This window comes from Rhamphochromis sp. 'chilingali' (assembly GCF_963969265.1).
Source record: "Rhamphochromis sp. 'chilingali' genome assembly, chromosome: 3".
In the NCBI taxonomy this organism is placed as follows: Eukaryota; Metazoa; Chordata; class Actinopteri; order Cichliformes; family Cichlidae; genus Rhamphochromis; species Rhamphochromis sp. 'chilingali'.
In genome coordinates, this window is record NC_137931.1 from 33,839,847 (window position 1) to 33,867,527 (window position 27,681).

The 27,681-nt window shown below is 40.1% G+C and overlaps 1 protein-coding gene across 1 annotated transcript; it reads left to right on the forward strand.

Annotated features, from left to right (window-relative positions):
- Positions 1 to 388: 388 nt before the first annotated feature.
- On the forward strand, positions 389 to 27,681 carry tprg1 (tumor protein p63 regulated 1). The gene is made up of 6 exons (XM_080876847.1): positions 389 to 546; positions 688 to 947; positions 1,988 to 2,079; positions 5,430 to 5,606; positions 22,871 to 23,024; positions 26,667 to 27,681. The coding sequence occupies exons 2-6, from the start codon at positions 708 to 710 to the stop codon at positions 26,859 to 26,861; spliced, it is 858 nt and encodes a 285-aa protein (XP_080732973.1). The 5' UTR covers positions 389 to 546; positions 688 to 707; the 3' UTR covers positions 26,862 to 27,681.

Sequence of the window (27,681 nt, forward strand, 5' to 3'; positions counted from 1 at the left end):
CTGTTAATCTTTGGATGGATGAGTGCGTGGAACAACCAGTACAGCTGTATTTAGACTTATTTAATATTAATATTGCTTATTTAAAAATAGTTGGTTATTTAATCACAGTATATTTATATTTTAAAAGTTTTCAGATTTTAAAATATAAATAGACCGTTTTATAATGCTATATTATAAAAATAAAGCTACCTAGCTGTATATAAGCAATTTAAAGCATCTGCAGAGGATAAAATTATATATGAGTGAGCCATAACTTTGATCCAGTAATATCACACATATTATTGCGGATAATGGACTTCCATCTGATTTCCACTGGTCATTCTGTGCACTGCAGTTATAAATTATAAGATGAATTTGACTTTCCAGTGAGCTGCTGTCAGAAGCGCAGACCATGCGCCGTCTGTGTAAATCGGATGTGCGCAAACGTGAGCGCTGCTGTCCGCCGCCATTCAAAACAAACACTGGGCCCGGAACAAGGAAGTCGTGCACCTGTTGCTCCTGCCTTACTGTACCTTTCCACACGTACTGCGCTTTCTATAATCTAAGGTAAGAAACCTGTATTACCAGCTTCTAAGAATAACTCGACTTAAGTATCGATTCGGAAAAACTGCGTGCAGGAACCCGTCGCTGGGAAGGCGCCGACAGAATCAGATCCAGACACATCAGTATTCTGACTTCTTTTAACAGAAGAGTTGTGAAGCCTCATCATGGCAGACGCGGAGGATGAAGTAGTTAAAGGAAGTGAAGAGCAGCAGCAGCAGGCGGAGGAGGAGGTTGATCTCAGCTCCTCTCCGACCCCTCCGGAGGACTCTCAGACAGCTGCTGGCCGCAAAGGGGACGCGCAGGAGCGGCCAGCGGAGAGCGTGGCCACCTCGACCCAGGGCCGTCACCTACTGGTGGAGCCCACCCTGGACCAGTTTAAACTAAGGAAGTTCTTCGTGTTAAGGGTAAAATATCATCAGCGTTTCCTCTTGACGCAAAGTGCTCCCAGTAATATGTCACACATTTCTGTAAGCGCACTGACGCCTGGGTTAGACTTTTATTTAGAATACTTTCATTTTTTTAATACACTATCTTCTTTATTTACTATATTTAAGAGACACAACATATAATTTGTCATTTCATAGGACTCCATATGAGAAAGTAGCTCATCTGGCTCGAAGGAGCAAACTTCTTCCTGGTTTTAGTCCCGCACTTAACTTGTGGTTGAAACATGCCTAAGCTGTTTCCTGTCTGTGGCTTAAACTCATCAGCCCAGAGTGGACCACACACCTGGGTAACGTCATTAAAAACTTTATTTTTAAATAATGATAAAGTATAAAGTGTGCAAAGGTTTCAACAGAAGCATATAAGTAATCTGTATAGCACCAAACATAATAAAGGCGAGTTTATGTTAGAAAAAAATGAGTATATAGGTTGGAATACCTTTTTTTACTTAAAAAAAAAGTACCAACAACAAGCTGAACGTTATCAGGATCGCTAAGATTCTGTTCATTGGAGGCCTGTTGTTTTGGATTTTGATGGGAAATCAGTCATACCTGCTATGTTGCCAGGCCAGCTCAGCACCATCCTCAGATTACAGAATGACTGTCAAGAGCACCTCAATATGAACTCCTAATCTTTTCACTCGCTCCAGCTTGGCATTGAAATAATAAAACATAAAGTGCAAGACTGGCAGAGCATTCAAAACCAGAAATGCTCACAGATGACAGTGTGTTCTGCGCTGGAGTGTTCCCTTGTGTGTTCAAATACCTGACTTACTCACATTTCTACACGCTCGGCTCTCTTCGTTCGCAGACATTTTCACACGCCCGGGCTTCATGCTTATGTTTATTGTGATTTCGTTTGACACGCACACACGCTGACATTTTACTAGTCCCAGCTGCACATCTGCCTCAAAGATTACCCCTTAAGCTTTCTGTGCACACGTTGTGATTGTCACAATGGAAAATTAGAAAGTGACACCCGTGCATTTCTGTCTCCTCAGCCTGGCACTCTGAATCAGGCCATCAAAGACGTTGAAGCTCTGGTGAATGAGGAGGTAGATGGCAGCGTTCTCAGCGTTTGGCTGATGGCAGAGTGAGTTCATGAGATCATGTTCTGTTATACACCTCCATGTTTGAGTGCGCGGCGCCTTGTGCGCCAAGTGAAAACCTTTTACCTTTACCCTCAACCCCACACCATCACCCACATTTAGCATTTAGAAACACTATTAAACATTGAATAAAAGGCTAATAATTCATTATAATATAGTAGTACACTTGTACCAAAAGAATTTAAAAGTCTTTTTTTGAATGCATTTGTTTTGTTATAACCAGACTGGACAAAAGAGGTGGCACTAAATGAGTTGTGACTAAACATAAGTTTGTTTCCCTGGACTAAAAGGGAAATAAACCCACAGTAGAAACCAAGTCAAACAAAGTAAAAGAGGTCATACATTAAAGAGCAGAAAGGAAACATGACACCCAAAGTGCTGCAACATGTATAAAAGGATGAGTTCTGCTAGTCAGGGCTGTTTGCTTTAACCTAAGCCTAAGTCATTTGTAAAATCCATTTAAATGTTGTATCAGCTTTTACGTTTGAGTTGTTTTTATATATCGAGGTCGGTCGTTCATTTTCCCAAGGGGCCCGTGAGAAGCTGGGGCTGTTGTGGAGGGCCGCACAAATAATCTAAACTCGATTCTGCTCAATATTCATTTTATTTATTGATAAGCTTCTTGGTCTTTGCTCTCTACTTTGTGAAAATTAATTACCCATCCCTGATAATCGATGACTGAAAACCACTAGAATAAATGAGCAATTTCATATTGTGTTCATTCATATGAATTCATTCAAATCATATTCTGTTCTGTCCTGACCTAGCTAACTCAAACTTGAACACAGGTGTATTCCAGTTACCGTAAGTTTTTCATGTCTTTGAGAGAACGATGTGATCGATTTACTAGTGGATAGTCCATTTGCACTTATTTTGAAAGTTCAGTTGCTGCTAATTCGCTAGCCTTTCCTGTCTCACCACACGCAGGTTGATCAGCTAATAGGTAGCTGTGGCTCAGGAAGTAATGCGGGATTGAAGGATGGTGGTTTGATCCCCGGCTCCTCCAATCTGCATGCCAAAGTAGCCTCAGGCGAGATACTGAACCCCGAGTTGCTCCTAATGCGCTCATCAGAATGTGAATGTGTGGGGTTTTTACATCTAAAACACTTAGATGTAGGAAAAAGTGTTTGTATGAATGTGTGTGTGAATTGTGGAGTTTGTGTGCATCCGCAGGATAAAATGGAAAGACAGCTGATATTTTATTTTTGCTATATTTCCAAATGTTTCTGTTCTCATCAAAGCCAAGAAAAAAAACCCTCCTCGAATACCTCTTAATCTCAAGCAGAGATAGTGATTGAACACAGAGCAACACAAAGTGACTGCAAGACATTTACAAAGTGCACTCGATGTGATGTCAGGTTGCATCACTCCTGCACAAGCTTTCAGGAAACATTTAAAAGGCTGGCCATGTGAGAATGAATAATGCATCCCAGTTTATGCGGTTCTGGGTACATACACACACACACATGCACGTTAACGCCTGTCCTACATCAGGCCCGCTGTTATCATGGCCATAGAAGCCAGCGTAGGACTTCAAGCAACAGAAAGAGTGCATCATGTGGTAATTTTGCGACTCTGCTGCAGAATTTGCCCCAAGGGAGGCCGAAGACTTATGTCAGCAAAGCATGAGAAATTCCTCAAATTTGGCTTAGCTGAAGGTTGTCACTTGCTTTACAAAAAGTCGTCTCAATTGCTGTACATTTCTTATAATAGGGCCATCTTTTAAAAATACACTAGGTGGTGTTTTTTATGTAGGAAAAATGAGAGAAATAATGTTAGTTACACTATTTTCCATCAGTTAATTTTCAGAAAAGCCCCGGAAGATTCTTTAAGTTACTTAAAGACATACTTTACATACTTTGGGTAAATCTGGGCAATTAAATGCTTCTTTTGATTGTCCAGAGATAAAACCTGGTCTGTCCTGTTTTCTAGCTGGCTTTACTTTTAGCATACATAGATCTCATTGTCTCAGGATAGACTTGTGTCTTTTTACAATCTTCATGACAAGCCAAGCCATTTAGAAGCCACTGTGCCTTCATATTTAGCTTAGAGTTGCATGCAACCATATTTCTAAAGGGGCGGCAGCAATGTGGCAACCAGAGATAAAGACATGTCTGGGAAATTGTGTGAATTGTGGTAATGATAGATAGATATTTATCTCAGTTTTAAGCAACGCAGTTGAGCTCATTGATCAGCCGCCGCTCACCAACTCCTTTGAGATTTTAAGCTATGCTAACAGTCTGCTAGCTGTAGCAAAAGCTAGCGGAAAGAAAACAAACAATTTTTCAAAATGTACCCTACCAAACAGTGTGCAGGGTCCTGCAGAGGTACTTCCTGTCGGTTTCTGTCCTGACCAACAGTTTGTTTTGTCAGGCTCGAGTGCTTAACAGCATGTCAGCCCACCCACAGTGTGCATCACATCTGTAGCATGCTTGCTGCCCCGTGCCCAGTCAAGGTTAACTCATTTCATCAGCACAGTCACAGCTCTTCACCCACACCTTTCTATAAAGCTTTGACTGTTCAGTGAACTGTCTTCTCTGGCTTACGGATGCCAGCAGCAATCAGGAGTGTTTCACTCTGAGGTGACCAAGTGCGCCCAGCTCAGTGGGCTGTAAGAAAGGGAGCTTCTCCAAGAGAATCCATGCCACCACGAATTAGCTGTTCGCACAGCGGTGAGGGATGGAGTGTGTGGATGAATGTGTGTTTAATGATGGTTTTTTTGTGATTTCAATTAGTACTGCAAACATTTTTGGAGACATTTTGAGGGCATAAAAGAAAGCCCATTTTTCCAGTAAAAATGTAGGGCTTCAGAAATGCTTACATCCATATTGTATGATCTTTGCCCAGGGCATTTTTATTTTACTTCGTGAACTGTAAGAGTACATAATTGAGCAGCTCTACAATATGTGTGCGTGTGTATTAACTTTATATGACCTCCAGAATTCCAATCATTTTTGGCTATTTTTGCTTATTTTTTAAACTTGCTGATGAAAAATGTAAAACATTTCATTAAGTGTTTTGTTTTGAAAGGTTTTTAGTGAAGTAATAAATGAGTGAGGTTGATTTTCTTGTTGCTGTTTCCTAATACCGCAATGCTGCTAATCCATCTTTATAGCAGGTGAATAAACAAGTTAGTTTACTTGAAGAAGACTATGACGAGTCAGTGAAAGCAAAATAACTTAAGAATACCTTTTGTTGGAAGCGGTTTGAGTGCTGACATTGTAATATTTGAATACTGAAGCTGAAATATTTTTTTATTTAACATTTAAAAACCTGCTTTTTTCTGTTCTGTTTTTCTTTTTGTTCTTGCTCACACACTGTTTGGTTGTTTCAGAGTGGATCACTGGAACAATGAAAAGGAGCGCATTGTTCTCATCACAGAATTCTCTCTCCTGGTCTTCAAGTACGACTTCATGATGTTCAACTGTGACCAGATGCAGAGGATCCCGCTTAACTTTGTGGACCGCATCTCCCACGGCACCTTCAGCTTCCCAAAGCGCTCCCTGCTGGAGTAAGTCCGCTCATTTTGTCCAACAGTAAAACGTGCCTTCTAAGCTTTAAGCTTTAAGATTCGAGTTACTGAGTAGGGTTAGTGGACTGTAAAAATGACATTCAAAAACAATACGACTGTCAGTTGATTACTAATGCTTATCATCTACAGTCCTGTGCATTTCTTTGCATTTTTCTGGAAAATTTAAATTAGGTGCAGGAATTAATTGAAATGTGCAAACATACATGGAAATACTTTACATAAGGCAAAGACAGTGTTTGTACTATCCTGCCAAGCTTGAAAGTCAATATTTAGTCTGACTTTTATTCGTCAACACAGGCTGAACTTTGTTATTCAGCTTTTTTGTCATTTCTTTAGGTAGTCTTCTTTTAGGTAGGCTTCTTAAAGGACAATCAAAGCTCCTTTTTGGATGTTGGCTGCCTTTTGTTTTTTTCTCTATCATGGTGATTCCACACTGCTAAAACAATGTTGAGGTCTGGGCTCTGTGGAGGCCAGTCCATGACTGTTAGTGCTCCATTGTGTGTTTTTTCTATTCAGGTATGTCTTACTGCATTGGTAGTGTGTTTAAGATCATTTTCATGCTAAAAATTAAGCTGTTGCCAATCAGATGTTTTGCAGATGATGTTATCTGTCCATCCATTTGCTTCCGATTATCCTTTTCAGGGTCTTGGGGGGCGCTGGAGCCTATCCCAGCTGTCTTAGGGCGAGAGTCGGGGTACATACTGGACAGGTCACCAGTCTGTTGCATGGCTAACACATAGAGACAGACAACCATTTGCACTCACATTCACACCTATGGGCAATTTAGGGTTTCCAATTAGCCTATCCCCACTAAGTGCTTGTCTTTGGACTGTGGGAGGAAGCCGGTGTTTCTGGAGAGAACCCATGCAAACACGGGGAGAACATGCAAACTGCACACAGAAAGACCTCGGCCTGATAGTGGAATTGAACTCAGGACCTTCTTGCTATGAGGCAACAGTGCTATGGTGGATCAAAATCAAATCATACTTTTCAGCTGTTGTAATTTCATCAGTTTTGACAAGATTGATCTGAAACACAACCCAAACCACGACAGACCATGTTTTACAGATGGCTCTCTGTACATGCCTACTATGATTTGAACCGAAAATGTCAAATTTGGCTTTATCTCTCCATCAGACCTGTTGTTACTGGCTTTCAGTCCAGTTCTTGTGTCATTTGGCATTCCTCAGCCTTTCCTTCCTCTTTCCCTTCCTTAGGAATGACAGCTGTAAATTCTGCTGAGACCATTCCTGATTAGGCTTCTGTGAACCGTTGCTTCCTGTTTCTTAAGGACATGACTCTACGATACTGTGTGCTATAGATAGTTTCTTAGGCCTGAAACTTCTTCTTTTGTCCTCCACTTGCCCAGTTTTCTTTTTTTATCGATTCAGCTAAATTAGAAATTAAAACATAAAGTAGTGGTTCTGTTGTTTAGTGGTTTACACGTTTGCCTAACAAGTGAAAGACCTTGAATCTAATGTTAACAAGGCCATTTCATGTAAAACAAATTTGCCAAATCATACGGAGCTACCTGCTGTGGTGAGCCTTTGTGAATAACAGATCAGCCAAAGTAGCTTTTTGCTATTAACGAATGCCCAAGGATGCAATTTGAAATCGTTTTTTGCTAAGTTGTCTGATTTGTTTGGGTTAGTTCAGAGAAAAAAGATCAAATAAAACCTCTGAAAATTGTCAGATGCAAGGACTGGACTGAAAATGGGAGAATAAGCAGCTAATGTCCATAGAGTAACTGAAAAAACAGAAGAACTATTGCTCAAGACCATTTTAAAAATGACTCCTTGTCTTGGTCCTAGGAAGCAAAATAAAAAGAGAAGGGGGAGCTCGAGAAATGTCCTGTATGCCTACAAATGTTTGCAGGAATTTCACATTGGTATTTAAACTGAGCAAACAGGGGTGTTAATTAAAGAAAAAAGCTTTTACTGTACAAAATTGAATGGGATTATGACGGTCATTTTAGTCCCTAAACTAGTTTGCTGACTTCAGGGTTAAATGCAGAAGTTTAGAGTGTCGTGGCTCTGAATCATAACCACGAAAGCTTCCTGACACTACATTAAACTACTCTTTGTGGGGTTTAGTCGGTCATTAACAAACGAAAATGTCTACCTGGAGAATTATAAATATTAGCTCCAATTATCTTCACTCTGCTCTAATTTGTTTCACAAAGCTCAATTCCCCGTGAAGAATAAGTCCCTTTGCTTCATCATTAACCGTTACGCCTTAACGTTAAACATGCCCGGTCACATTTGTGGCCGGTCTGTAATCATCTCACAGCTGATTTTAATCTAGTATCATATAACACGGTGTCAAATTTAAAGAAACGTTAGAAGATGTAGGAGAAAGTGTGAAATGTGTGCGGCGGATCGGTGCAAGGAGCAAATGGGGACAGCATGGATGGCGAGAGTGTTTGCAGCAAGGTTTTTGAGGGTAAGGAGTGCAGAGCTGTCACTTGGAGCTGTCACTTAACTGATTAGTGGCAAAATTAATGCAGTCCTTTCATCTAAACCTTTTAAAGACGGCTCAGGGGATACCAAATCAACTAAAACTAATTTGATGAATAAAACGTAATGTGCTGTGAAGAGCTTAGAGAGCGCGGCCTTTATTGGAGGTTTTATCTCCGCGCATTACATTAAATTATACATAAAATGCTCGTGGAAGCCACCCGGGAGTCCGGCAGTAAAGAGACGGTTTCAAATGAGAAAGACTGGAGCCTCAAACATTTCCTCTTTCTGTCTTCATCTTCAGCACTCCTTCCCTTTCATTCCCCGTCTTCCTCTTCGTCTCTCCCCCAGGAAGTGTCTTCTTTTTTTTTTGTCTAGGTCGTTCCTATTTTGAGAGAAGCCGATCTACAGTAATGTTCATGTATATATGGAAATGAATCTTCCTGCTTCGCTCCTCTTTTGACGCTTCACGAAAACTTTGTTTCCACATGACACCTTAATACGAGGCCAGCTGGGGAGATGAGCTGCAGTGTTAATGATTCGTTTCTGAGTGATGGAGGAGCTCAGTGGCGAACAGAGAGAAGACAGAGCCAAAGTCATGACGTCATGTCCCCATAGCTCCTCTATGAGTTTCTGTTCACTCGAAACATGTGTCTCGCTAACACCCCAGGGCTTATGGGAAATGGTGTTCACTTAAGGTTGCATAAAACATGAATTTATAAAAAATAAACAACAATCTTAGGCGACTACAGTCGTATTGCGAAAGTCTTTATTGCAGTGCTGTACTTTGAGCTACCAATGTAAAAGTCAGAGAATCTTCTGTGTGGAGCCGATGTCCAGAGGAACACATCCATGTGACCTGCAGTACATATTTGGCTTAAGCCATGTGTTTTTGAATTGTGTCGTGACTTCACATCTTTGGACACAAAACAAAGCTGTGAAACTATTTAACTGTGATCTGCTGCTGGCAAATTTAATGCAGGTGTTCTAGTTACTTCCTGTGTATTTAAAATAGGGCTGCCACGATTTGTCGACTAGTCACGATTACGTCGACTATCAAAATCGTCGACGACTGATTTAATAGTCGACGCGTCGTTTGAAGCTTTGTAAGATCCCAAAAGACGCAGGAATAAGTAGCAGGATTTAAGAGTGTAATAACGGACTGAAACAGAAGATGGCAGCACTGCATGTACAAGGATGCCAGCTGCCGTTAAACCCCGAAGAAGAAGAAGAAGCAGCTGTGTCCCAGAAATCATAGCGCGGCCCAGCTTAGTTTCCAACAATGGCGGCAGCTAGTTAGTTTTAATATTACTCTTATTATTCTTTTTGGGTCAGAAAATAAACGTTTAACGTATTTTCAGGCGAGAATGTAGCTGTGTAAACCTCAAATATCGGCTCAGTTTATCAGGACACCACATATTTTCAAAAGCGCTCCGACGTTTTCGGAGACGTCTGTTACCCACTAGCTCGATAGCTAGCCGGGGGCTAGGTCACTAGCGCGGTGAGAACACCGGACTCCCGGCAAATTGTTTTCTAACCCACCGCCGTCTTTCGCTACTCAGGTTAAATATATATGAGTCACTTAGATAAATTAAAAATGTTGTTGTTTGGCTTTTTTTTTTTTGTATTTTATTTGTTCCTGAGTAAATCGGTTTGTCTGAGATTAAAGTTATAGTTTTTACACAGCTGAATAAACGTCAAGCAGACAGCTGATTATCAAAAGTGTGAGATGCTGGAGAATATACTCCGTTGTCCTGTTATATTTTAGATAGCAAGGAGTTCATTAAACTTCACTGAAACAATCTGCAAATTTCATTAAAATTGAATAAACTATCATCTTGTCTTTATTTTTAGTTAGCACCTTAAACACTTAAAGCTGTAAGCTAATGATAGTTATATAAGAGCAGATGCTGCTGGTGCAATAAGCTGTAGTTTTACGTCCAGTGGATGATGATCTGATTAGTCGACTAATCGCATAAATAATCGGTGACTAGTCGACTATCAAAATAATCGTTTGTGGCAGCCCTAATTTAAAAACACAAACAATAATGCGGGGAAGTAATGATGGTGCAGTTTGCAGCGTTGTCGCCTTGCGTCTTACATCAGGAAGGTTCCTAGTTGGAATGTCTCTGCTCTCCCTGTAACAGACTAACCCAGGGGCCCCCAATCTCAGTCCACAAGGGCCGGTGTCCCTGCAGGTTTTAGATCTCACCTTGAGTCAACACACCTGAATCACATGATTAGTTCATTACCAGGCCTCTGGAGAACTTTAAGACATGTTGAGAAGGTAATTTATCCATTTAAATCAGCTGTGATGGATCAAGGACACATCTAAAAACTGCAGGGACACCAGCCCTCGTGTACTGGGGATTGGGGACCCCTGGACTAACCCAAAGTCAGCTGGGATTGTTTCCAGCACCTTTCTAGAAACCTTTGAATATATAGGTGGTCCAGAAAGTACTATATGTGTGGGTGAATTAGGGTGACCAGATTAAAAAATGCTGTAGTCATCGTTCCATCCACTGGGATACAAAGTGCTCGCCGTATGTTCACTGCATTTACTTAACGCAGGAGCTGGGAAAATTACATTCAAATACCTGCACCTATTTGTTTGCATTGTCTGTTGGGATCTGCTCACTATAGTGTAAACGAGCTTTGGATGGTCAGTATGACTGGAAAAGCACCCTTTAAATGCCTGTTGGTTCACATTCCCTTATCAGGAATATGCAATGCTCCACCTCCGTCTGCAATGTTGATCCCACCCAGCGGGGCTGCATTAATCAAATACAAAGGCTTCTTCTTCCTTTATAAATCAAAAAGCTCACAGAGTGATGAAACAATTCTTTTACTGACCTAGAGCAGAGAAATTCTGCTACCTGTGTGATTTTGTGCTGTTGTTCTTCGAGGCAGCCGCAGCGTGATTTGAATGCTGACAGTTGTCATATGACCACTTGATGTCAGTGTGCACCCTTGGTGAAGGGAAGGTTCAAGTCAGGAGCACGCCACATCACATTTCTTCATGTCATGTCATCATGGATGATGATAGGATCACGTCCAAACCCCTTTCATGGTATGGGATACGGCTCTGGCAAAAAATCAGCACATTGTCTGACCGCAGTGAGGCAGTTTGTGGCATTAAATGTACTACTGTTGGCTACATTTCTATATCAAAGGCACGGTATCAGAGAGATGACATCAAAGGATGACTCTTTAATTTGATTATTTCCATTTTTAGTCTGATTGCCTAAAAGTAATAATACAATTAAAGTTCCTGAGTGAAAGCACTTCTCTTAACAATTGACCTCAAGTGTTCCCAACCTCCTCAGAAATAAGCACAGTGTGTGTGTGTGTGTGTGTGTGTGTGTGTGTGTGTGTGTGTGTGCGCGCGCGTGTGTGTGTGTGTGTGTGTGTGTGTGTGTGCGTGTGTGTGTGCGCGTGTGCACCCCACCAGTCTCCCGAAACCTTGATGATGTCACTGGAAACCGTGGAGGGAGTGTCAGTATTTTTAGTCCTGATTATTGTGTTTTCTTCACACATTCTCCAGGTGCACCCGTGAAGAAAAAGCACAGTTTCTTCTGCATCTGTGGGGAAAGATGTGTTTTAAGTGCCTTCTTTCCAAACTGTCTAGACAATCTAATTACCCAGCACATCATCTATTTTTTTTATTCCCGTCTGAGAGAGCTGGGTGTGGAGGTTTAAAGAAGCCCCACTAGAGGTTGCTTCAGTAACTGTTGTAAGAAAAAATATATATTTAAGAGGGCTAGAAGTAATCCCAGCTCTGCTCTCCTTTGCTTCTCATCTGGTCGGATACTTTTCTCTCTATAAGGCTTCAGAATGTGTGTAGCCAACTATTATTTAGCCCCCATCTTCATCTGCTCAAGTTAGTTTTAATAAATAAAATGCTTCCTCATTAATACATGCGAGGTAATTAACTTGTTACAGATGAATGGTGTGTCAAACGTCTTTCTTCTGCTTTTAGGCTGTAGTGAAGTCATTCGACCACACCTATACAAACTAAAGCAGCATATACATTCAGACAGCAGGTGGCAGGCAGTACAAAGTAGGTACTTAATGTATCATCAGCAAAACACACAGTTGCAGACCTCATGAGATGAGCATTAAGTGAAAGCAGCTGCAGCTGTTGTAAACCAAAGCAGGCTAATTCCATATATTTGTATTATAACTCAGCTAGATTTTTCAATCTGTACATTTATCATAAAGAAAAATAAGAAAGTCTTTTGAACGTTACCTTTTGAACTCAAACTTGATGGGCAAATGTTCTATAGTTAGTCACATAAATACAAATTTGCAAAAATTGGAAGAGGAGGGAGGTTTTTCACATTTGTATCAGTAAAATTATGGAGAAAAGTGTTAAATAAATTTGTGCAAGTGCCACAGTCAACATCAAGTATGCAGTAAATGTTTGCTGAGCTTGCATGGTCCACCAGTGGATCCTTTATTTCCATTAAGGTGAAGTTACGGTGCTGCAGACATCTTTTTTTTGGTCTATGGTGTTGATGCTATGAATAGGTAGAATTTGGATTCATTGAAAAGTGAACAGGAAAGAAAACAGAAGCAGAGTTCACCACAGACACAAGAGAAGCACTAAAAATATCATGAGATGGACTATCAACTCATTACCAGGACCAGGACTTAGGAATGTGTTCAGTCTGTAGTCTTTTTAGATCAAGCTAAACAGTAAACCTGAAACACGTGCAAAAAAGGTTCAGTGGGCTTTGCCATAATTGCACTTTTAAAAACGCAAACTGTCCTCTGCATAAAATGCAAAATTAAAAAACAATCAGATTTGAATTTGCACAAGTGAAACAAAGCCCAGCAAAATCACATACGTAACTGTAAGAATATAATGCCTAGCTTTGTAGCTCTACCTGTACTGCAAGTCTTGTTCCAACTGTAAATACAACAGGAAACAAACAAGCTAAGAAGCCCAAAGCGTAAATGAGGAGCAGAGTGTGTACGCAGGTTGCACCCGTGGTGTACAGTATGAATTAATAAACGGCAGTAGACTCAGACTCATGGTTTGGGGCAGGCCGCTGTAAATTCAAACACCTGGGGAGCAGCTTTCAGCCTGTGGACTCTGCTTTTTCACGGTGGAAACATCATTGCCAACAGCCTGCAGCTATGATATCGCAGCGTATGCACGACTGTATGTACAGTATCACGGCTGTGTGTTTTAGGCTTCAGAGGTTGCATAAGCAGTCTGATCATGTGTGCAGCTCAATTCCCCATCTTCTCTTTGTTTCTCTACGTACCAATCCACCTTTGCTTTTCATCTGTTTTTAGTCCTTTCAGTGCAACCTTGTTTGATGGATACATCTATGGATGGCTGACAAACCCGCAGGCTGTGTTGAGCAATCAGACCAGATTTGTTTATGTGCTCTTAGACAATGTGGGACACTTGCCATGATAACTGGAGCTGGGATTGATATTTATCTTGCATGTTGACTTATGAGTCCGAAGCGCTTGAAAGCCCAGTGAGGAATTTATCGTCACTTGCCCTAAAGCTCAGAAAACACATGCGTCTCTTAGGCATGTGTGCATTTTGTATAAACACTGTGTATTAAGTGGAACTGCAATGGGAAGGTCAGGGAAGGGTGGATTTCCCCAGTTTGACCTTTTTCTCGCCTTTATTTTGGTGCAAACCTTGAATCGGCCCTGATTGCCTGTTTTTCCAGTTGTGTGATTCGGTGGCTGTAACAAAATGAGGTGCAGTGAAAGTCCAACCCCAGCTCTGCCAAATAAACACAGTGAAAACTTCCAAGGCCTCTGGCTGGAAAGCCCAGCCCTGCTCTGCCTGTTTGGGCTGGTCCCTCTCACAGTGATAACTTACCTGTGGAATTCTCCAAAGCTTTTTTATATCCTCATTGATACTCGGGCAATAGGTGCGCACTTTTACAAAGGGCAGTGTGTACAAACCTAACTCCACCATCCTCACCCTTGGAGCTGAAATATAATCAGTCTTTTAGGCTGGGCTTTGCTTTTGTGCCATTTTTTCTTTTTCTACCTGCACAACATTTGCTCAGGAGGAGGCACAAAGTGTTCAGCAGCCACATTGTCATTTTGAAAGCACTTGTGTAAACAGGGCTAGATGATTGCATTATGATGCAGCCCCTCCCTGGGACCGTGACATATCAACAGCTACACCACTATTGTTTAGCCTCAGGTGTTTAATTCTGGTTGGCAGGAAGTGCTCTGTTGCACAAGACATGTGGTAAAATGAGCACATAGGCATGACAGGTCATTAAGGAAACGAGAACACTGTTGGGAAATCATCTCCATCCTGATTTATTTCTCCTCTTTGTCGCCTTTTATTATATGCAAACCAGCAGGTACGTTTGCCACCAAAAACTGCGACCACTCACGCCACCTTGAGCCGTGACAGCCGCTGACAGAATCGCAGGATCCGTCTCAGGCTGCGTTCTACAGTTGCACTTTGCAAGCGACAGTTTGCAGTTTTTATTTAGTAAATTGCGCAAGTTGCCTCTTGAAATCTGTCTTCACTTCAGGGTCTCTGCATGGTGTTGAACACTGAAAAAACCTGAGTGTTTGTGCTTCCACGCATCCGTGCTACTTAAGCAGCGATCAGTAATGTGTGGGTTCAGTGTTATTTCATACCTGATTGTCAGTGTTAAAAATGTGCAGAAGGTTAATGAGTTAAATCCACAGTGTGGTGCAAATCGTCACAGGAATCTGTGATAGCGGGGCTGGTGTGTGGGCATTTGTCTTATCTCCAGTGATCATATCTGCCTTCCAAGAAAAAGTGAAAAACGCATCAGCTGCATATAAACAACATTACAAAAAAGCATATAACTATAGAGGGGTGTTTAACAAAGAAACGCTAAAAGTTGGACTTGGAAAAATTAAATACAATGGGTTTTTTTTCAGGAATATATTCCGTCATCATAAAAGAAATCTTTAAACCACAGTAGACCAGCCATTGCATTAGACACTAACCCCAACAGTTATACAAATAATCAAGCCATTAAATGTTTTACTTTCAGATTCAAAATGATAACTAAATTTCCATTCAGTTCAATTTTATTTATATCATAGACCTTACAAAATTAGAGGGAAAACGCCCAAACCTCCCTCAGACAATATCAGTTTCATTTATTCCAGCATCAGCTTGAAAACAGATTTTGGTTTTTTTTTTGACAAAAACCCTAAAAACTGTAACGAGATCTCACATTTTACACAAAATAACTTCACACTATACCTTCAAATGACTCAGATCCAAAAGTACTTGGGGCAGCATCTCTCCCCCACCCAAGAGTGAGCAATCCAGTGGTTTCCAGCAGAAAACCTTGGTGCTGACATGGGTGATTGGGACCAACAGATGGGTCAACGGGAATGCAAGCATTGTACTAGGAGGAAGAGAAAGATTAGTCTTAAGCTTTCACAGTCTTACACAGTCTTATCTATTTTCCAACTCTGACCTGTGGTCATGAGATCTGGATGAAGACCAATAGAATAAGGCCACAGGTACAGCGCCGTAATGAGGTGGGGCTCAACCTTGGAAATAGAACGAGGAGATCGACCATCTGGTGGAAAATCATAGTAAATTTACTGCTTCCTCTTGTTTAGTGGAGCTAGTTGTTTTTCGGGTATTTGACAAGGATTTCTGCTGCACACCTACCTTCGGAGGTTATCCAGGCGGGGAGGTTATATATCATCTGGCCTAGGAACGCCTCAGGATCCCCGAGGAGGAACTGTCAAATGTTACTGGGAAAAGGACGGCTGGAATGCTACCATGACGTGTCTTTGGTTCAGGGGAAGATGAATGAATGTATGGATGATTGGATGATTGGTAGTAACTTCTTTCATACATTTCCAACAGGCAAACTGAGCATAGCTTTAGTTCTGTATGGTCACAGAGTTAATCCAAGCCTGCAATCCCCACCAATCATCTGATGGATCCTCTCATGTCCTTTTGAAAAATGCAATACAGGATGCACTATGCAAGTTGTCTTAGCCTGCCTACAATTTTTGGTGGCCCTGCAAACAGGTTTGCAACCCACCCCAACCTCAGCTCCTCTGTTTCATTTCTTATTTGTGCCATCTTTGACTTACTTATTTACTCTGTGTTATGAGGCTCTTAATGCTGTTCACGGTGCTTTAGGCTTTCAGTGGGTGTTTGTGTGAAAGTGCAGTTAATCCCAGAACTGAAACCACCAAACATGAATGACTGCAAGTAAAGACTGTGATATCGTTTTGACTAAAGCAGTCTTCACAGAGCTTCTGGTCTTCTTTCACTTTTGGTTGCCTTCACTGTGTAGCTGTTTATGTCTTGCTTTCATGATTTATTGTGTAATGCTTTATGTGTAGTGTTTCTAACTTGCATGTCCTGCAGAACAGGAACCTTCTGCAAACTAGTTTAAACTCAGTCAGTTGACTTAAATGTTCAATGTTACCTGAACTTCTCCTGACATAAAAATGGTGATGCCACCATTTTTGCTTTTGTTCTACTGACGAAATGTTCTGAAGAAAAAGCAAAACATATACAGCAGTTAATTCCCCGCTGCTTTTCTTCTTAATTATCTTTAGAAGGATAATGCTGCTGCAACAGTATTCTTTTTGTTGTTCAACCGCAGATGCAATGGACGGAGTAGTCAAACCTGTTGCAGCAAGTTTGTCAAGCCGCTGTTTTGAGTAAATGTTTATTTGGTACCTGCTGTGTTAAACAGACACTACAAAAAAACAGGGATGGTTGTGTAGCTGGTTTTGTATGTATGGTTATGTAAATCCCTCAACTGTGTTCTAGTTCAGTAGGTCAAATAAGCTCAAAACAACTCTGTTGCAATTACTGCGCAAGTAGATCAGACTTTAAAAAATAAATGTTCATGCCTTCATTTTTTAATTATGTAGCCCCAGTGTTAACTCCAGTACCTCCTCTCTAAAGCTGCAGTCCTGCCCACCTACAACACCATCCGATTTTTACATTTTTAAACCTTTCTTTATCAGACCGCATACATTCTGCTCTGAATCAATTATCTGGGCTTTCACAGTGTGATGGTCTCGCCTCACTTTTCAGCAGATATTGGGGATCTTATGCCTCCTGTTTATCTGCTAAATGATCTTTCTTCCTCCTCACACTGCAAGAAAACACTTTAACTCGCTCGTTAAAGTGGAAGAACATCTGTAAGTAATGTTTCCTTTAAATAAACCATCACTTACCAGAGACTGAGACTCAGTGTATCAACCTGCATAATAATCCGAAACACATTGTTTTACTTATTACACCGCAGTAATCACATTATTGGCAAATTCAGCCGCCACAAATACTGTTGCTTTACATCTATTCTTCTGCTCTTTAAAGCTCTCTGCAAGTAGTCGTGCATTTTTCCAAGCAACGCGCCATCAGAGAGATTTTAGTGCTGCGGGGAACACTGTTACTCCTCCGTGTTCGCTGAGGTAACATCAGGGGTTAAAGTGGGATTTGGCAGGTTGGAGCCACCTGGGTGCAGCAGGGAAACAAAACATACACCCAAAATAACTCCAAATTATTTTGTACTGTGACATCCAGTAGAGTTTTTCTTGGAGCAGCGCCTTTAACAATAATCAGGTGTTTAATTTGTTCTCCTGTCTCACCTCTCGTCTTGGCAAAGCAGCAAATTAATTTCTTTACTAATTAAATACTTAGGAGAGAAGGAAATGTCCCTGGATATTTGTTTTTTACTCCTAGATGTGAAGAAAGGAGAACAAATGTAGGTGTCGGATCTGTACAAAGGAGAAGATCTCAAAGAGTAACATGCAGCATCCTTGTTAATTGCCTTAGCTCTGCTGTATCGATGTTCAGTTTCTAAAAGATATGTGTAAGCTTTTTGCTAGGGCTGAACGATTATGGAAAATAATCTAATTGCGATTTTTTGCCCCAATATTGCGATTGCGATGCGATATGCGATTATTTTTTAAGGTCTTTGTCTTCTGTATTATTAAACAAAGACAAGCAATACATCATATAGTATGGCCAATACTATATTACATTAATTTTAAACTGTTCTTTCCTGGAAGACAGACCTCTGTTATGATGACATGAGGTGATGCATGAATTGATGACTGACATTTTTATTTAACTTCTTCAATCACAACAGTATATTTGAACATACACAATAGTTTATTTTTAGCTTACAAACATCTGAGCATAAAGTGCTGACAAGGAACCCTGGTGTAAACATTAAAATGAAAGTCAGTACAATGTGCAGATTGCAGAAATATACATAAAAAAAATCAGTGGCTTTACCACACTCAGTTTTTCGACATCTGTGAACTACTAGACAGTCATTCAATTAAAAAATAATATTAAATAAATAAAACTAATAAATAAAAAATACACACATCTTACTGATCTCTGCAGTCAGTAACATTACACATAAAGTGCAAACATAATAGCAATTGTATAAACACACACACAAACACGCCTTTAAAATTTAAAGGCGTGAAATTGGACGGTCTAGCCTTCTGATTAGCGTCACCGCTGTCTCGGTGGAGTTTAATAAACTCAGCCGTCTGCTTCTTGCTATCTAAAATATAACCAGACACTGGTGTAAATTCTCGACTGTCTCATACTTCTGTTTAATAAGTTTTCTGTTTGACGTTTAGTCAGCTGTGTGAAAACCAAGGAGGAACCCACCCGGGGGATTAATAAAGTTTTATTTTATCTAATCTAATAACTTTAATCTCAGCCAAACCGATTTACTCACGAACAAACAAAACACTGAAAAAAGCCCAACAATAACATTTTTAGGTTGTCTAAGTGACTTATATATTACGTTTAACCCGAGCAGCGAAAGTCCGCGGTGATCTGAAAATGATGTGCCGGGAGTTGTGCCGTTCTCGGCCGCATCAGTAACCCTCGAGCTCCCGGCTAGCTGTCGAGCTGGTGGGTAGCAGACGCCTCTGAAAACGTCGAAGCACTTTTGCAAATATGGGATATCTTGATAAACCGAGCAGATATTTGATGTTTACACAACTACTTTCTCGCCTGAAAATATGTTAAAAGTTTATTTTGTGACCCAGAAAGATTAGTATGAGTAATTTTAAAACTTAGTAGCGGCCGCCATTGCTGGAAACTGGAGTTTGGCTGGGCCGCGCTATGAATTCTGGGATATGGTAGTAATTTGGACAGCCTTCGGCGCGTCGCTGTGACGTAATCGGTCTACAAATGCGGCCTCAGGAGGATGCAGCCCATGAATTTGGACATGTCCAGAGTATAATCGCAGCCTTTGCGGTTAGAAAATTGCACTTGATCATGTCGCGATATTATCGCAAATGCGATATATCGTTCAGCCCTACTTTTTGCTATTGATGTTGTTTTTTTAAGCTTGCACTTAAATTTTCATTTCCATGGATACCTCAAAACGTTACCAGGTGTTTTTCACAGAGGTTTTGAAATGAATGAAGTCATGTGTAAATTTTCTTAGATATATTTATGATTTGATTTGACTTTCTGAAAGGTGCAGAGGGGCTGCGTGGGACTCTCTTTGACCTTGTTCCTTTTGAGTAGTAGCAGCAGTACTATTAGTGAGTCCTCTGTAGCAGAGTAAACAGAGAATTATGGCGATCTTTGCAAAATGTGGAGCAACACTACCATCATTTCAAAGACGGGATCTGTGAGTGTTTAGACGTCTGTTTGCTCTCAGTCTTCTGAGGTTTCATTAAACAGAAAATATATGACTAGAGGGCTTTTTCATTAAAACCTACAGTATTTACTTTAGAAGGACTAAAGAAAGAACAGCAGAATAAAGAGAATATGATGAGCACGCTGTGGATTACCTCTGAGCGTGGCAAACATGAGATTGCCCTCACATTAAGTATTTACCCCGAGGACAGATCAGTGCAAATTTGTATTATTCTAACGTTGTTAATACGAAACCAGCAGGTCTGCTTGTCCCCTTTAGGGACATAAGTGAAACAAAATGATACACGAATATGTAGGAATTAAATATCAGAAGGTTGCTGTGTGTTTTATTTGTGCATGTAAAATGTTTACTGTACAGTGTTTGGCAGGTTTTTTTGGGTACACCTCAGAGCTTTATTTGTTTTTTGAGGCAGATTATTCATCAGCTAAAAATCACTGCAGTAGATAAAATCTAATCAGAACAAAAACAGTTTTTTTTTTTTTTTCAGTTTAACAGGCTAATTTCTTAAGAAAATAACTTTTTAATGCTTGATAATAATCTAATTTACGGATTAATACAACCCACTTCCTCTATAACACTTGATATCCTGTTTGTTTGCTTTTAATTGAAGGAGTAAAAAACTGGCGATATAATAAAAACAGAACTTTAATCTATATTACTTTAAACCTTTTTACATTGTTTCAGAGCTAACCAGTTAGCTTAGTTGTAGATTATGTTATAATATATCTTATTAACAGCAATTTTGATTTTGATCTCAGTGTGTCACAGATTTCTTTTTTATGGTCATCTTCTACACAAAGAACCTCTAATATGATGGAGAACTCCAACCCTCTGGACTTCCTGTTTCACTGATCTAACCTGTGACCACGAAGACAACAGCCTGCTGTACAGCAGTCCAAATTAGTTTAGCCTAAACTAAACTACTGTACACTTCCTAGTAGGGCTGTGCGATATGACCAAACTCTCATATCCCGATATAAGAATTCTATCGTCCGATAACGATATAAATCACAAAAATGTAACAAAATCTGTAAATTCTGTGACTCTCGGGCAGCTCGACTTGCGGGAAGTGTTTCCAGCTGCGCGTCATGTAGCTGGAGTTGAGTGTTTTAACCGATGCATGAAACTATACATTTTTAGACATAAGTTGTAACGGCCGCCGTTTTATTTGTGAGTATTTATTACACGGCGGGAAAAGCCTGTTCTAACGTTTGAGTCTAAGGTTTATTTTTTAGCACCTGGCGGCTCTTTTTTACTTCTCATCCGTAAACAATCTGCTCTTTCACGTGATTCAGTTTATTTTGAAAAGTCTGAACAGGATCTTGAGCTTTATTGTGAAAGGTTTATGTGGAACATAAACAAGCGGACACGCGATGCTCTTACCATCGTTGTTGCTAACCACAAGCATAAAAACAGGCGCTTGTCCATCCACAGTGTGGTTATATAAAATAAAAGAGAAAGAGAGAACTTTAAGAAATTTATATAGCCACTACAGTGACCATCAAAACGATGAAAAAATATTTCCGTAAACAGTTTATTTTGCGACACCACGAAACAAACAATAGCGTAAAATGAAACAATAGACGTTTTTACATCGTCATCCGATACATATCGTTATATCGAACAGCCCTAATTCCTAGCATTTTCATTGGATAGATGATTACAATTCAATTTGTTTTTCAAATTATTTCAGAACATGTAATAACCAGATAAATTCAGCGGCACATGATGTTCACATCCATGAAAAATCCAGAATGTCAGCTTAGTTTTCACTTTATCAAATGTCACTTAAAATAATCTTTCATCCTACTCTTAGATCTTTCTCCATCTCTTTTTTTTAAACTTTTTTCTCCCTGGAAAATTCAGCAGCTTGAACCATCGGCTTGCAGGCAGATGATGATCCAAACAGAAACAGTTTGTGTGTTTGCTGATTTTTTGCTAAACTGTTTGAAGCACCGCACTGGAGATTACCTGCCACTCTGCACAGAGCTATTCCATTTATGCTCCTTCCACTTTCATTTTTTATGTTTTAGTAAACTAAAATTTTGAAACATTTGGGTTAACATGCAAAAAAACCCCAAACATTTGTTTATTTTCCATAAATTTTTAAACTGTAACTGAGATTTAATACAAACTCCACTAGGTTTACTAGAAACTGCCAGTTGATCGCTAATAGAACAGAATTAATTGGCTGACTGACAGATCAAACCCCACCCCCCAGGTGTGTGAGGCTGCACTGAGCTGAGGATTTCCCCTCACAGCTGACAGGTTTACTGGATGATGATTTTGGATAAAATTTATGCTGTTTATTTGCATCTTATGCAAGAGAAATGTGTGATAAACATTTTTCAGATACAGTTCTGAGAAATATTTGCAGACAGTGAAGCTAAGATAACAAACATTGGAAATATTGGAAAGTCCAGTTGTTCTTGATGGCGTCAGTGCTCGGCTGTTTTTGTGTGTAGCCGGGATTCGTCACATATGCTGAATTTCCACAACTTTATTGACATCTGCGTGCATGAATGCGTTGCAGGGATGAGAAAGAAACACTGTATATGGTATAAGCGGGACTGTGGGATGAGGGTAGCAAGTGTCTCCACACCATGAAAAATAAACCTGCTTGACATTATTTTGTATTTAACTGACCATCAGATTTGACTGACGGTGCTGGAACACAATTCTGGATCATTCTCTCTCACTTTGTCCTCGGGCTGTGTGCCTATGAAAAAGAGTAATCGAGAAAGTGTGACTGAGGGTTCTGGTCCACCGATTGCTGAGTAAAAACACCACTACGGCTGACACGATTCAGTATTACCCAGCCCGAATGCAGTTAATGCTCATTTGGCTTGATTAGGAACTTTAACACTATTTACCTCAGTTAAAACCTGTAAGCAAAAAAATGAGTCAGTGTTTTTTAAGTGTCACCTGTAATTGTCACCTGTAAGCATCTATGGTATCTGTCTCTGTTTGTGCAGTGAGGCAGCGAAGCATGGCTCCCAGCGCAAAATAACACAAGGACTTGTTTGTTTGAACGCAGCCCTTTTATCACTCATCTGATGAAGGTTCAGTCGGTTGTCACTGGCAGAGGAGAACACTTTTTCATGTTTGCGTTTTGGTGCGTTTTCAGGAGAAACGGAGAAGGGGTGCGAGTCTTCTGGGACCGGCTGAGAGAGCCTTCCTTTACCTCCAGGTGGAACCCCTTCGCCACTGACTTCCCCTTCATCACATTCACGTACCACCCCGTGAGAAAGATCAGCGATGTCTTCACTGCTCTCACTGATGTAAGTTGATTAAGCATGCATGGATCTCTATAGATCACACACAAAACATTTTCCAGTTTATCTCGTGATGTAAGTAGATGTAGTTTATTTGGAGTTTATTTCCAGTAGCAGTGTCCTGGTTCTATGCAGTGCTTTGCATGCTTTTTGAAGTATCCCCCTGTGTAGGTTTCAGTCTGTACCCTATAGACGTGGGTCCAAGCACTGCACCTTCAATTCCACGTAATCTTCTTTAATCTTAATGTAAACATTTTCCAATAGGAGCTTTTCCTGTGAAGGCTGGCACAGGGTGAGGACTCAGATTTCTCAAAACAGTTCAAGTGTGCAGCTGCATGACTCCCTTCTGTGAGTGCAACATACCTATTTGTAATTTGGATGAATTGATCCATCAAGTGAACAAAAATGAAACCGTGTGCTGGGAGTCCCTGTCTGGCGAAATGAGTCAGCACTGCGAAATAACTAGCTGGAATTAGCCATCAGATAACACCTGATGTGTAATTCATCATTTTCAACACCTAATGAGCTACTGAAGATAAACACCCATCTGAATCTATGCAGCGGTTAAAGTTGAATTTGGCAGGTGGAAGAATCCTAACCCTCACCCCTAGTTAATAGAAAGCAGTGGAATTTGTCAAGTGAGGCAAAACTGATCTAATCTAAGAGTGAGCACAGACACCACAACCGGTTCTTCACCACTCCAACACATTGCATTACTGCAGATTACAGTACCATGCAAGGGTCTGAAGTCATCCCTCATTTCTATGTATTTTACTTCCAATCAGCCATACTTACTCTTTTAATTTAAAAGTGGTCCAGAGCAATCGTTCTTCAGGCTTTCTAATGGTCCTTCTTTGGACACTGGCTGCTTTTTCACTCATTTTGGTTCCAATCCTTGTCCCTTGTCCCTTTTAAAAGCGACAAATCAAAGAACAGTTTTTAGAAAACGTTGTTAATCCACCTTGACACTGACCTATGAATCATTCAAACACAAAAAAGCCGACACATAACAAACAGCTTGGCAGTTTTAAATTGTAAAAACGGTCTCCTAACAGCAGTTTGTTGTGAATTACATTTGATGGTATGAAATCACCAGATAATACCAGCAGCACATCGTGTCCTGATGCGCTGTCTGATTAATAAAGATCTGTAAAAGGAATCGCTTTAAATTTACAGCTCATAAAATGTGAGTTCTTAACTTGTGCAACTAATCTCGCAGGTCTCTCCCGCGTCCTTTCACTCTTGCATCTTTCCCCATCTCTGAGTTGCATTATCATACATTAACATTTTATTTATCAAATACAGCCTCTGTACTTTCAGCTCACTGACAGGCTGTATATAAAAGTACACAGAAACATTTGTTGAGCTTCATGAAACGTTGCATTTGAAATTCCGTTCCACTTCAAAACAAGCTGCTTGGTTTTATTTTCACTTCTGCATAGATTAAGAGTTACAAAAAATAGTGTCGTGACACAAGGTTATTGACTTCTGCGTGGATGAACACATGACGGATGGAAAGGAGGGAAAGCATCGTTTAAAGGTGTTGGAACAGCAACTTAAACGACTGGATTTTAGGTTTCAGGTTAGGGAGACTCTTCGCGATGACACTGAAGACCATTAAGGGGAAATTTGTGCAGAACTTCAGTATAAGATGTTTATGGGCAGATACTACAGACGATGTAATGTGTGGCGGAAATTAGAGGATGGGTTTTTTCTCAGCATATGTCCCATATTGTGTTGAGTTGTCGTGTCAATACAGTCAATGGATGCGATTTAGAGTCTTTAATATTTTATATCGCTGACAAATCCAGCCTTTTCACAAACGTGAGTATATTTCGGATTAAACATCTCACTCTTTATTAAGATTCTGCCATACAATGTCATTCTAGCTAAATCAATTGATAGATTTTCTTTCAGTTAGCATCAAAACAGTCCTTTTATTAGCACCATCTGGCCTTTAACCTCCTAGGACCTGGCGTCCACATATGTGGACATCACATTTTTGGTTATTTAGCCCAAAATACTCAATTTTGCTCTACAAGGGCCTGATATCCACTTACGAGGACATTATGCTGCTACTGTTCTATCAAAATTTAAACGAATATCCTCATATGTGGCTCTTATTTGTCTTAGAAACAAAAATAAGGTAAAAAAAAAATCTGGTAATTCTTTGTTTTTACATTCATCGGGTCCCAATCAGCCCAAATATCAAAGAGAAATTAAAAATGCATGCCGTGGAAGAGTTCAGGTCTTAGGAGGTTAAACTAATTAAAACACATCTTCCAGGTTGGAACATTGTGTTCTCAGCATGTTTTCACTGTCTGGTATTTTAGATCACTTGATTTCATTTATTTATTCTTGTCTTATTTGTTTTAATGCTCTTAGACACTTGGGTTTAATCTCAAGAGATTGCTGTTTAAATCAACGTTTAAAAAAGAAGTTCAGAGAATACGATAGAGTGAGATGCAGAAAGGTTTAGATGTTAATAAGACATCAGTTCTTTTACTTCTTTCACCCCAGGGTGAAAAGCATCAAAGGGAAATTGCTGCACCCACATATTGCGCTATTACTCACGCATTTACTCAGGTAGGAGTCATCAGTGCAGTCACAGACACAGCCAGGAGTTAGACCCAGCCTTCACAACTGGTTTGCTTAACAGTAAACCTGTTGCAAACAAGCTCCACCTAATTAAAATAAGTCTAGTTTAATTTTTTTCTGAGATATTCAAGCACAGATTATCTTGTGCCTTCAAACTAAAGGAGTCTGAGCCTATAGTAGGACAACTAAGGGATGGTTCTCCTGAATCCAGACTGGATAGTAATAATGTTCTACATGATCATTCAGGACTTTGTATCTAAGGAGAAGGCTTTGTGATTAAACTTTGGATTTTAAAGGAAACCAATGAACAGAAACTAATATTATGTGGTCTGTCTTTCTTACCCCTGTTACTTGTCTCACTGCAGCATTTAAAATCAACCGAAGTCTTTTTAGAGAGCTTGTACAACAACCTGATAATGAATAACAATAGTTCAGCCTAGAAGTAACAAATACATGAGCTAGTTAGTCCCAGTGTCACTCTGAGATAGGATATGTAACAGGATCAGTATTGATACTGGTCAGATAAAAAGAAAGCAGGGATTATGTTCCTGAGGGTTTCTTTTTAGGGAGAAATAGAAGAAGCTTAGTTTAGAAAATTCATTAAGACATGTCCAGAGTTTAATCAATTGATTTGTCATCTGGCTTAATTTCTAAACATAACTGGATATTATCTGCATAGCTTTGACAATTTATGATACATTTTGTAATATTATCTTAGAGAAGCATGTATATTGTAAAAACGCATGAGTCTCAGCATTGAACCCTGTGGAACTCCATGACCAACCTTTATGTGTAAGGAAGACTCCTGATTTACAGGAACAAACTGAAATCTATTAGGCAAGTTTTCAGCATTTTATTATCTTTCAATCTAATAAATGACTTTTTTCTGTCCTTAAAAAGCTACATATAGTCCTTTGTAGTAAAAAAAAAAAAAAGCAGGATTTGGGTGTTTGGTGATATAAACGAAAAACCACAAAGCAAAAAAGTGTGCAGACAGCAAAGTGCTCTGAATTCTCTGTATTTCTGATTTTCCTGTTCTCTGGTCCACAGGTCGAAAAGTTTCGTGAACAGCTGAAGGATGCAGCACAGAAAGTCCACACCTTGAAGCCGATTCCCGGGAAAGCCAATGGCGTGCTGGTCCTTAACCAGCCCATTCAAATCGAGGCCTATGTGGGCTTCATGTCTTTCCTGGGGAACGAAAACAAACTGGGCTACTGTATGGCTCGAGGAAACTTGGGCTTCTAATCTCTTTAGCATTTAATAGAATCATACTGTTTGCTCTCATTTATAAGCCTTTAATTCATGTTAATTTGTTTACAGGCAGCTCATATTTTACAAATATTGGCAAGAAAATTCTTTTTTTTTTTCGTTTCACATGTTTTTTAGTATGTTTAATGTGAGCTTCAAACAACTGCGTGATCACCCCCACTGCTTATTACCAGTGTATGGTGTCTGAGCGCTCAGAAATATCCACATTTCAACACCGCTCTTCACTGGATGATGGATCCCCCGCTGCTCTCAAGGAGCTTTGTATTTGCTCCTCAGTGATATGGTAATTCAACTCTTTTGCAATGAGACTCCTTTCTTCCACCCCCGGTGTCTCTGCTAAAAGCTCATTCCCATGCCATTCAGCCCCTTAGAGATTCACTGGAGCATTGGGCCGCATTTGTCAGCTTAGTTTTATCATTCACATGTATTTTTGCAGTGCATACAGTCCTGGAATTTCCCCTTGATTTGTGTGTTTGCCGTACGCTCTGCCTTGATTGGCATTATGTGTTTGTCAGGATGGAACAGAAATAAAACAAAAGTGGTATGAAGCATGCAGCTCTCTTTATGCAAATTCCTGTACACTGCTTGTGTTTTTGTTTTTTTGTTTTTAAATCATGCAGTTGGCTTTACCTGTTTAAGGGGAGTTAAGTTCCAGTGGGTTTAGGAACAGCAACACTACAGCAAACAACTACTGAGAACTTACATGAACTCCTTCCACCTCATCCTCTGAGATTCAGGGAGTTGTTTGTTTGTTTTAAACACCTGTAGTATATTAATAAAGGCCTGCAACATTCTA